Below are 12009 nucleotides of genomic sequence, written 5' to 3'. Positions count from 1 at the left end.
CAATGCAGGGCTCAAACCCACAAACTGTAAGATGATCATGACCTGCGCTGAATTTGGATGCTTAACCAACTGAGCCACCCAGGCACCCTCCTAACGGACTCTTAATGATAGAGAACACACTGAGGGTTGATAGAGGAAGGTGGGTGGGGGATGGGCTAAATGGGTGTTAAGCACTTGATGTTATATGTCAGTGACCAATCACTAAATTCTACTCCTGAAACCAGTATTACACTATTAATTAACTTGAATTTATTTAATTTATTTATGGGGGGGCGCAAGTGAGCAAGGAGCAGAGAGAAGGGGGAGGGAGGGAGGGAGGGAGGGGGAGGGGGAGAGGGAGAGGGAGAGGGAGAGGGAGAGGGAGAGGGAGAGAGGGATAGAGAGAGAGAGAGAGAGAGAGAGAGAGAGAGAGAGAGAGAGAGAAGTGGGGCTCAACTGAAGTGGGGCTAGAGCTCACCTGAAGCAGGGCTGGAACTTACAAACTGCAAGATCATGACCTGAGCCAACTGAACCACCTAGACACCCCTATTTATTTTTTATATGAAAGTTTTTTTTTAATGTTTGTTTACGTTTGAGAGAGAGGAGAGAGAGTGCAAGAGTGAGCGGGGGGGGGGGGGGGGGGGGGGGCGGGCAGAGAAAGGGAAACAGAATCCGAAGCAGGCTCCAGGCTCTGAGCTGTCAGCACAGAGCCCAATGCAGGGCTCAAACCCATGAATCACGGGACCATGACCTGAGCAGAAGTTGGATACTTAACTAACTGAGCCACCCAGGCACCTCCCCCAATTTATTTTTTAGATGTTTATTTATTTGCCCCACATCAGGCTCTGTTCTGACAGTGGGGAGCCTGCTTCGGATTCTCTCTCTCTCTCTGCCCCTCTCCCACTCATGTTCCCTTCCTCTCTCTCAAAATAAACAAATAAATTAAAATTTGAAAGGGGAAAAAAAAAAAAAGGAAAGCTTGCTGAGGCCTCCACCAGGCCTCAAAGTTGGTGATAGCTAAGTGGCAGAAGAACAAGGCTCATAACTTCACATTCTTCTAAAGAAACCCCAAAGAAAGAACTGAGAAGTGGGAAGCAAGAAGTACACAGACATTTAAAACTATTCAGTTCAGGGCGCATGGCTGCCTCACGTCAGTAGAGCATGTGACTCTTGATCTCGGGGTAGTGAGTTCATGCCCCACTTTAGGCCTACAGCCTAGTTAAAATAAATTAAATTGAATCAAATTGAGAAATAAATTAAAATTACTCAGTTCAACCCACAGAAATTACATTTTTCCCCACTTCTATTTCTGGATGGAGTTAGGTAGATATGGGCTCTACTTAAAGAGTTTTTTTTTAAGTCCCTAAGTTAAAAAGACTTTTTTTAAACCTAAATTTTATAGAATCAAAGGCCACCTTAGGAATAGGATTCTTATGGCTAAAACCAAGGAGACATGGAATCAGGAACGTACCAGGTGCTATACGACCGCTTAGGCTGGACTGCCAGCTCCTAGAGTACAAATCTCTATGTACCTCACCAACCAGGAGCACAGGTTATACGGCCTCTGGATCACTTAATTTCTTCATCAATGATCTATATCAGCAAGGACTGATTGTTTAAAAGCTCAAAAGCCGGGGCAACTGGGTGGCTCAGTCAGCTGAGTGTCCAACTCTTGATTTTGGCTCAAGTCATACCAGGGTCGTGAGATCGAGCCCCAAGTTGGGCTCTATGATGGAAGTGGAGTCTGCTTCAGATTCTCTCTCTCCCTGCCCCTCTCCCTAGCTCATGCACTCTCTAAAAAAAATAATAATAAAATAAAAGCTCAAAAGCCATTTGTGGAGGGTGTGGCTCAAAGTCCAATGATACAAGAGGACATGGGAGCCAAAATTCCTGGGTCTAGGAAGGCACCAGAGAGCTTCATGATCTACCTCACTCTACTTTCAGTCATGCTATTTTGTAAAAAGATTACACAACCTCTTCTACCTTTTCGAGAGCTCCTTAGTCTCCTGCTCACCCAATTTAGGCCGAAGGTCCGCTGTTACAATCAGTCCCTGACCTAAACCCTTAGCTTCCTTGACCCACTCTCCCTTAGTATCACACATGCCTAAAAAAGCTAACCCTGGTTAAATACCATGCTGCCCCACTCAGCACCTGCAAATGCACAGCTCGACACACACTGTGCTAAATCTCACTTTGAGTGTATGGCTCCTAACCCTGAGTGGGCCTTTCATGTTGCTGATTATCCCAGCACACCCCTAGACAGCCACTCATGCCCTCTCTCTCCTTCCCCCCACCCCTTGTTCACAGCAGATATCCCTGCTTTCCATTTCGCCAATTAGAAACAAACCAGAAGAAACTCTGCGCATGTTCCTATCACTACACCCACCTACCCACTTGCTTCTATGCCTATGCATTCTACCTTCCCTCTGGTTACCATGGAAGAACGGTGTTCTTATCTAAGGCCAATCTCCTACCTATGGATCAGATTCCATTCCTTTTAGCCTTCTTGAGGACATTACTCAAGCAATTTCCCCTGCTTCTACTGCACCATGAGGAGGAGGGGTCCGAACCTTCACTCTCACATCCTCCTCCAGCAACCATTCCATTTATCTGCACCCCACTCCCCTTGAAGCAAACTGAGATTTCTACATTGCTATCTCCAATTCCTTTCCTCCTATTCCAGATTTACCAAACACATCCCAGTTAGACTTTTACCCTCATCCTCCACCATTCCACTGAAACTACTCTAAAGGGTATCATGTTGTTTGCGGGACCCCCAATGACTCCAAGTTGCTAACACCAATGTCTTTCTGTTTTCAGCCCCGGACACAGCTGATGACTCCATCCTGGCATCCTTCCAGCATTCTCTTGGGTTTCTTTCTTCCTCACTAGAGGCTCTTTCTCAGCTTCCTCTGCTCGCTACTATATATCTCTGTGATATAGGAGGACCCCAGGTCTTAAGCCTCAACCTCTTCTCTACCTAGATCAGCTCCTCTGGTGAGCTCACCCAGCACATGGTTTTCAATATCATTCAAATTTCTCTAGCCCAGATCTCTCCCCTGAACTTCAAAGTCTGACAGACATCCAAGAGAAAATAATGAATTGGTATTTGGCTAACAGGGATCTCAAACTTGACTTGTCCAGAAGTGAACACCTGTCTTCTTCCCCCAAACCTGCTGTGATCCTACCTATCTGCCCAGTCTATTGCAACAGCCTCGGAAGGAGTCTCCTTTGCCAACTTTGTCCTCAGGCAGTCTGTTTTCAACACAGGAGTTTGTCATCCTTTTCAAAGCAAAAGCAACAGGGCACCTGGGTAGTTCAGTGGGTTAAGCATCCTGACTCTTGATTTTAGCTCAGGTCATGTTGTCAGTTTGTGAGTTTGAGCCCCACATCAGGCTTTGTGCTGACTGCACGGAGCCTCCTTGGGATTCTGTCTCCTTCTCTCTGCCCCTCTCTCGCTTTCTCTGTCTCTCTCAAAAATAAATAAACATTTTAAAAATTAAAAAATAATAATAAATAAAATCTGAAGCAATGCTTCTCCTTTGTTCCCATGGTTCCAGTGGCTCTGCATCTCTCCAAGTAAATCCCAGTCATGATAAAGCCTTGCAGTATTCTCTCGAGGAAATCTAGCTTCCTGATCTCCATGTCCTGCCGCTCTTCCCCTTACTCATTCTAGTCCTGCCAAGATGGCCTCCCTGATGTCCTCAGTCTCAGGGCCTTTGCATTTGCTGTTCTCAATGCTTGCAATAGCTGTTCTCCCAGAAACTGCTTAGCTTATTGTCTTCAGGTCTTTGCCAGACTGTCACTTCATACCCCACTCCTGCAATAAAAATACCACCACCACCCTCCACCCCGTAGATCCTATTCCCCTCTTTCTCTGCTTTGTATTTCTCTATTTTTTTTTTTTTTTTTTTTACTAATTTGCTTGACTGTCCAGAGAACAGGAATCTTCTGTCTTTTCTATCGATTGCTGTTTCCCTAACAACACAGTCCGACACATAAAAAGGAACTCAATAAACTTATTGAATGAGTAAGTGAATTCTTTTTCTCTCCAATTGCTGAAGGAGAGCTTTGGAGAAAAGGATGAGACAATTAACTCAATTCTCCATCTAATAGAAAAAAAAGGTGCTTCCAGGCACTTACCTGCTCCCCGACTGGGAGGGTCCCGGGCTGGGGGTGGTGGCCTATTACTCTGTAGTGAGGGAGAGGCTGAGGTGGGTGGAGGAGGCGCTAGGCCTCTGACAGGCCCCGGTGTCTTCCTATGCAAAGAATTGTGTCTCTGGGGCAGCTCAGGGGCTGACTCGTTAGTGGGACTGGAGGGTCCATTGGGGACCCCAGGAGGCTGGCGGTAAGGCGGAGGAGGAGGAGCCAGAGACTGGCCACTTGGTCCCGTTCTAATATTCACAGGGGAAGGAGGTGGTTTGACTGGGGGTGGAGCAGGAGGTCCCTCTCGACCAAGGTGCAGCCTTTGTCCAGGTGTGGGCGGCAAGGGTTTCTCTCTGTTGTAGGCTAGGGCTTTGTTGCTGTGCACAGGCAGAGGTGTAGGGGGAGCGTTGGCCCGCCGCCCCGGGGGTGGTGGAGGAGGGGCAGAGCTGCTGTGCTTCATGCCTGTACTGCTGGTGGTATTAGGCCTAGAGAGGTCCGGTAACGATGGTCTCTGCATCCGGGGCAGTTCTGGGAGTGAGGCTCGGCTGCTGTCTGTATCATCTTGAGGGCGCCCACTGACTGTAGACACCGGTGGCCTTGGGGCAGCAGCTCGAGAACTGGGGACTTGTAGGGCTGGCTTACCAGCTAGGTTCTCTACAAATACAACATACATACATGTTGGTCAGTATATCCTTCACCCAGCCTCCTTAGTGTAACCTGCATGGTAGCAGGTAAATGCCTGTATAGTTCTGGGTTTTAATCTGGTTTCAGGTTCAGGGCCCACTAACAAATACTGCTGATACAAGATGAACACATTTTTATTTAATCCCTCAGCTTTGGCTTTATTCTACTCTGTAACCCCTCCCCTGCTCCCTTTTCTCCTTTCTCCCACCTCTACCACATGCCTTAACTCTAGATGGCCCACTTGGGACTAGTTAGAAATTAATGCACTTGGGAAATATCCTAATAAAGTACTGCTCAGATACCTGAACCATCCTTGGCTCCCACAGGTCGGAGCTTCGGCACTCCCCCTTGGAAGAGACTTCCCTTGGGCTGCAGGGCAACTGCTCCAGAGCCATAACCACCACTGCTTCCTTTGGGTTCTGGAAAGCATACCATTAGGGTTTTTACTTCACATGCTCCAAGCTGGTGACCAAGTCAATCCTGAGGAGAAACCCCTCCTCTATTTGGGCTTTAATTTGCAAACAAACCAATCTTGCTTTTGCCTTTGCATTTAAATTAAAAATAAAATTGCTAGGCCTCTCAGATCCACAGCTTCATGTGGAGATAAAATTCTACACTGTGATGAAAGAGAAAGAACAAAAGGAAAAAGAAGCCAAACTTCCCTTATTTAGGAAAGACAGAGGGAAAACCAGGATAAAGACAGGCTCAGAGGAGTGTCTCTCCAAGTCCCAGATGGTAAAGGGGCCAATGACTCAGGGACCCAGGTGTGAGCAACTCTCCAGAGGCCTATCTGAATGGACACCTGTGACAATTATAGAAATCATCGTTGGCTTCAGCTTAGTGGTTTTTAGTAATACAGTGGTCTCCTCAGAGAACTGCCAAAGATATACCTAACAAGCACTAGTTACAGTAGAAGAGAATCTTACCCCAGAGAACACTTCCCAAAGGTCAAAAAAGAAACTTCTAAGATATTCAAATGAACAGAGGCAAAGACGGCCAAAGAACATTCAAAGAAAACTCTCCTCAAGGACAAAACTCTCCCACTCAAGGCCCAACAATAAAAATGACAGGCCAGCCAAGTCTCCAGCTTGATCCTGGGACCCTGGTGGCTCACTAGGAAATGAAGCTTAGACTCACTCTCAAGGATGGGAGCACTCCGATCATTAACATTGGTCACCTTCTTCAGCTTGGTCCCTTTGCAGATATCCTGTAATAGGGCACCTCGACCCCGCTGCTCATCTCTACTCAGCTTGGGCGGCTCTGTGTTTGCCTGGAAGGAGAGGGGAAAATAGAACTATTCATCCTAAATAGTTACCTTCACCACAAGGTTGGGATAAATACCTTAAGCCAAACTGGATTTCATTAATGCCCTTCTAACCTAATCAGACCCTGTGCCAAATATCACTACCAATGCACGTTTTCATTCTTCGCTTTCATTCTTCTTAGTCCTTCCCCTGTTGTGCCTTCTGCAAAGGGTGTGGTCTCCTTCCTGTTAAGAAGCTTCTGAAAGGAGGCCTACACTAACACCAAGTACCTGTGTGCTGGGCTTGTATGTTAGATGCTTTATACGTATCAAGGCAAACAATGAGTCCCTACTATGCCTCAAGTTAAGCATGCCACTTCTGTTAGCTCATTTAAATCTTGAAATATTTTTATGAAGTATTATTATCATTACTCATTTGGAAAGTGAATAGTTGAATAGTTCCCTGAGGCCATGCACCCAGTACATAGGAAAGCAAAGATCCAAACCCAGACACTGACTCTAAAATGCCCATCTTAGCTCAACTAACAGACCTTACTGCTTCCCTATTACTTCATCTTCTAAACAATGTTATAAAATAGACCATATTATTCCTATTCCAAAAATGAGGAAGTGAAGGTGTAGAGAAGTTAATGTCACATGGTTAATAAATGCAGAGCTGGTCTGATTGTGTAAAGCCCATGCCTCTCCCACTTTCCCTATGGGCTCTTCCAACAACATATTTCTTTACTTTTCTTTTTTGAATTTTTTTAAAATGTTTATTTATCTTTGAGAGAGAGAGACAGAGCATGAGTGGGGGAGGGGCAGAGAGCAAGGGGGAGACAGAATCCAAAGCAGGCTCCAGGCTCTGAGCTGTCAGCACAGAGCCTGATGCGGGGCTTGAACTCAAGAACCACGAGATCATGGCCTGAGCCAAAGTCAAGACGCTTAACCGACTAAGCCACTCAGGAGCCCCCTATATATTTATTTTTGAGTTCTTCACCTTCCACCTACCTCTTAAATGCAATTTCAGAGCCCTATCCTCAGCCTCCATCTAAACCTCCCCCAGCAAGCTCATCCAGTCCCATGGTTTCAATACCACTGATAAGCCCTAGTATCTCTAATCTTTCTATCTCGTCACCACTTCTGGCCCTGAGCTTCATACCCATGTGTGCCAATGTCTCCAGGACATCTCCAAATGAATATCCCACACATACCTAAAATGAAACACATCATACATACCATGTTCCTTACAAAATTTTTAAATGTATAGCTTTTAAAAATAACCACACAATGGAATTTTTTGGAAATCATTAAAAAAAAGGATTCTAAAATCCATCTGGAAGATTAAGCAGAGGGAAAAAAAACTAAGAAAATGGGACTTGCACCACCAAAAGCTAGAATCGACTACAAGGGGAGCACAGGGACAGACAGCTAGATAAATGGAACAAAACAGAAGGTCCATAAACAAACCTAGATCTATGTAAGAAATAATAAAAGTGTATTTCAGCAGTGCGGAAAGCACTGATTATTAAATATAAGCTACTGATAATAACTGGTTAATTTGGGGAAAAAATAATAAAGTTAAACCCTTACCTCACAGCTTCTTCTCAAACAAATTCTAGCTGAGTTATAAAATGTAAATGTAGGGGTGCCTGGGTGGCTTAATCAGTTAAGCGTCCAACTTCAGCTCTGGTAATGATCTCAAGGTTTATGAATTCGAGCCCAATGCTGGGCTCTGTGCTGACAGCTCAGAGCCTGGAGCCTGCTTCAGATTCTGTGTCTCCCTCTTCTCTCTGCCCCTCCCCCACCTGCACTGTCTTTTTCTCAAAAATAAACATTAAAAAAATTTTTTTTAATGTAAATGTAAAAAAAAAACTCACAGAAGTACTATATGGAAAAACACATAAAGGGAAGAATATGACAACTAAAATAGGGAAAGACCAAAAGACTTTTATTTACTTAGGAATATAATAAGCAGATGATATACTGGAAGAAAAAATCATCTGTAACACATACAGATAATGTCCTAAATCTATAGAGCATTAACATAAAGAGGACTTATAAATCAACAGGATAATAAGCAAAGGATATGAACTGCGTAAAAGAAATCAGAGAACCAGCATATATGAAAAAAATTCAACCACAAAAAAAATTTTTCAGGCTAAAACACAGTATCATCATTTACCAATGAAACTGGTAAAAGGTAAAATTCTAACAGGAGACTGCTAGCTGCAGAAGGCAGCATCCACTGCTCACTGTTGTACAGTGCCTGACACACTGAGGGTGCTCAAAAAAATGTGAAGAACAAGTAACTGTCTTATGGTGGTCATAACGATTCAGGGAAATAGGTACTCTTGTATCACCTGGAGTAAGACAGATTAGTATGATCTTTCTAGAAAGTAGTTTATGTATCAAACATCTTCAGAAAGTCTACCACAAGAATTCTATCTCCGGGAATTAACTTCAAGAAAACAAGTAGAGGGGCACCTGGTGGCTAGGTCAGTTAGGTGTCCCAACTCTCGATTTCAGCTCAGGTCATGATCCCACGGCTTCGTGGGTTCAAGCCCCATGCTGGGCTCTGCACTGAGAGCATGGAACTTGCTTGGGGTTCTGTATCTCTCCCTCTCTCTGTCGCTCCCCTACTCATGCTATGTGTGTGTGTGTGTGTGTGTGTGTGTGTGTGTGTGTGTGTTTCTCTCAAAATAAATGAAAACTTAAAAAAAAAAAAAACAACTAGAGAAGTATACAAACATGTTAATAATTGCAAAAAAGTTTATAATAGCAAAGAACTGAAAATAATCGAAAGTTCAATAAGGGAACACTGATGGCACAAACATAGAAGGGAATGCCAGTTAAGTCCTTCAAGATGTGGCAGTAAATACCTTTACACAGCAGTAAATGTGTGACACAGTCAAGTAAAAAAGATTATAAAACAATACACTTAAGAGGATTTGGATTCATTTTCTCTTCTACAGAACAGGAAAAATAATAGAACCTATCTCATAGGGTAGTTTTGAAAATTAAATGAAATAACACTTTTTGGGGTGCCTGGGTGGGTGGCTCAGTTGGTTAAGTGCCCAACTTTGGCTCAGGTCATGATCTTGTGGTTGGTACGTTGGTACGTTTGAGCCCCACATTGGGCTCTGTGCTGACAACTCAGGAGCCTAGAGCCTGCTTCAGGGGCCCCTCCCCCATCTCCATCCCCACTCTCCTCAAAAAAATAAACATTAAAAAATTTAAAAAAAAAATTTTTTTTCAAGACCTTATCACAGTGCCTGATGTATAAAAAGAACTCAATAAAAGCAGTAGCTAAATCTCAAGGTACATCTATATAGAACATCTGCAGGATACACACAGGTACTAACAAAAGTTAATTTGGGGTAATACTTCTCTATATTTACTTGAATTTTCTAGTTTTCCTATCATAAATATGTAAAACGTAAGATGCTAACAAAGGTTAATTATTGATAGTTTAACATTTTCTATTTTTATTGGCATTCTCTAATTTTTTCCACATTTTTAATACAGTAAAAAAAATTTTTTTAATGATAGCACTAACCATTTAATGATGTGAGAAGTCATTCACGATGTATTAATGAGTAAGAGCAGATTAGAACTCAGTACGCATAGCAGTGTGGGGGAGGGGAAAAGAAAACAAAACAAATCAGTATGTATATACAGCACAGCCTCCTTTTTAAAAAAGTAGAAGATAAAAGGGAGGAAGGGAGGGGACGGATATACACAAAACTATTATGAATCATTGGATTAAGTATAATCCTTTATATTTATACTTTATACTTATCCATAGTTAATACATTTCTTTTTTTTTTTTTTTTTTTTTTAACGTTTTATTTATTTTTGAGACAGGGAGAGACAGAGCATGAACAGGGGAGGGTCAGAGAGAGGGAGACACAGAATCTGAAACAGGCTCCAGGCTCTGAGCTGTCAGCACAGAGCCCGACGCGGGGCTCGAACTCATGGACTGTGAGATCATGACCTGAGCCGAAGTCGGCCGCTTAACCGACTGAGCCACCCAGGCGCCCCAATACATTTTTTTAAAATGTTTATTTATTTTGAGAGAGAGAAAGAGAGCAGGGAAGGGGCAGAGAGGGGGGGAGAAAAAGATTCCCAAGCAGGCTCCGTGCTGTCAGCTAAAAGCCCACTGTGGGACTTGATCCCCTGACCATACGATCATGACCTGAGCTGAAATCAATAGTCAGACGCTCAACCAACTGAGCCACCCAGGAGCCCCAATTTCTTTTAAAAATAAATCCTATGCCCACGATGGGGCTCAAACTCACAACCCCAAGATCAAGAGTCCCATGTTCTACCAAGTGAGCCAGCCAGGCATCCAAGCCATAGTTCATAAATTTCTTACTCATTACTTTTGTAAAGAGAAAATTATTAAAACATTACTAAACATATCCAAAATTGAGTTCATATCCTCCTCCACAAACCTGTTTCTCTTTGTCAACAACACCATCATTCAGTCCCCCAAACTAGAGTCATTCCAACTTCCTTCCTCTTCCTCAGTCTTACAACTGTTACCAACTCTTTAAGATTTTACTTTCTAGGGGCGCCTGGCTGGCTCAGTTTGTTAAGCATCCAACTCAATTTCGGCTCAGGTCATGATTTCACGTTAGTGAGTTCAAGCACTGCAACAGCCTACTTGGGATTCTCTCTCTCCTTCTCTCTCTGCCCCTCCTCCATGCACGCGCGCACTTGCTCTCTCTCACTCAAAATAAACAAACTTAAAAAAAAAAAGATTTTACTTTCTAAATGTCTCTCATCTTCATTTCTTCCATCTTTGCTGCTTTAGTGCAAAACTCTCAATTTTCAACTGTAACAGCCTTCTGTCTCCAGTCTCAACCCCAACCTACTATCCACACTTTTCTAATGCACCCAATCAGTTGATTCCTGCTGCTAAAAATACACTACCTCCCTATCACTGCCTGGAGAAAAACCCAAACCCTCTCAGCCTGTGCCTGCCTCCAGCTTCATTTCCCACCACACCCCTCCAGCAATGATCCGATCCTGGGTGTGATTTCCCACACATCAGCACCCTTCCGTTCTACTTCAATACCAAGTGCCTGCCCTCACTCTTCACTTTCTGGCTAAATGCTACTCATCTGTTAAGACTCCACTCAAATATCACCTCCTGGCTAGAAGCCGCCTCTGACTGCCTCCACTCCCTCCAGAGCTGGTAGGTGAGGCCTGCTCCTTTATGGCTTCGTTTATCTCTGTGTAGCATGGAATTTGCCTGCTGACTTGTCTGTTTCACCCATTGTGCTGGTAGCCTTTGAAGGCAGAAATTGTCCTTTCTGGCCAATGGTATTACAGATTATTTTTAATCTGTTTTTCTTATCTGCATGTTTTCCCTCTCTTTCAATTACATAAATAAATCTTATTGGGAAAGAGTCAAGCAATATAGAAAGAGGTATGGAGTAAAATTATCTGGATTTTCTAAGTTGTATGCCAAGCCAAGTCTCTAACATGAAGTACACAACAAAAGGCTACTGAGTAAATGACTAAGACAGCATGATGCAGAGCATTAACCCAGGAAGTTATACAGATGCAAGGATATACTTTGGGTCCTTGAATCCCACTATGACCAGAGCAGCTCTGCTTTCCATTTCACTTATTGGGCTTCCACATAAAATTTCATCCAGAAACAGGGTTCATACATACCCTCAAACAAAATGTCTGAAAACCAGAACTTACAGAAAAAAAACAAGTGGGCAGACCTGAACTCTAGTCCTAGTTCTAAAATAAATTAGCTAGGCAAGTCACTTTGCCTCCTTAGGGGCACTACCTCTCATCTGTTAAATACCTAAGACACACATACACCGACACTTTCAGGCACTATTTCTCATCTGCTAAACACACACACACACACACACACACACACACACACACACACAATATTCATTCCCTCAAGTTTCTTTTGCTTTAAAATT

At 43.5% G+C, this 12009-nt stretch overlaps 1 protein-coding gene across 5 annotated transcripts in view; it reads right to left on the bottom strand.

The window, feature by feature from the left end:
- WIPF2 (WAS/WASL interacting protein family member 2) overlaps positions 1–12009 on the bottom strand; it is a 48946-nt gene that overhangs the window by 11332 nt on the left and 25605 nt on the right. For 4 of the 5 annotated variants that reach the window (XM_011289155.4, XM_011289154.4, XM_011289157.4 and 1 more), the window contains 3 exons: positions 5947–6079; positions 5112–5228; positions 4123–4779 (listed from right to left, as the gene is read on the bottom strand). In XM_011289155.4, coding sequence (XP_011287457.2) covers positions 4123–4779; positions 5112–5228; positions 5947–6079 — 907 coding nt within the window. Of the gene's footprint in view, positions 1–4122; positions 4780–5111; positions 5229–5946; positions 6080–9611; positions 9894–12009 lie in introns of those variants that run through there. The other variant, XM_011289158.4, reaches the window with a different exon arrangement.

The sequence above is a fragment of the Felis catus genome, chromosome E1, assembly GCF_018350175.1.
Source record: "Felis catus isolate Fca126 chromosome E1, F.catus_Fca126_mat1.0, whole genome shotgun sequence".
NCBI classification, from domain to species: domain Eukaryota; kingdom Metazoa; phylum Chordata; class Mammalia; order Carnivora; family Felidae; genus Felis; species Felis catus.
This window is presented reverse-complemented; position numbering and strand designations above follow the sequence as displayed.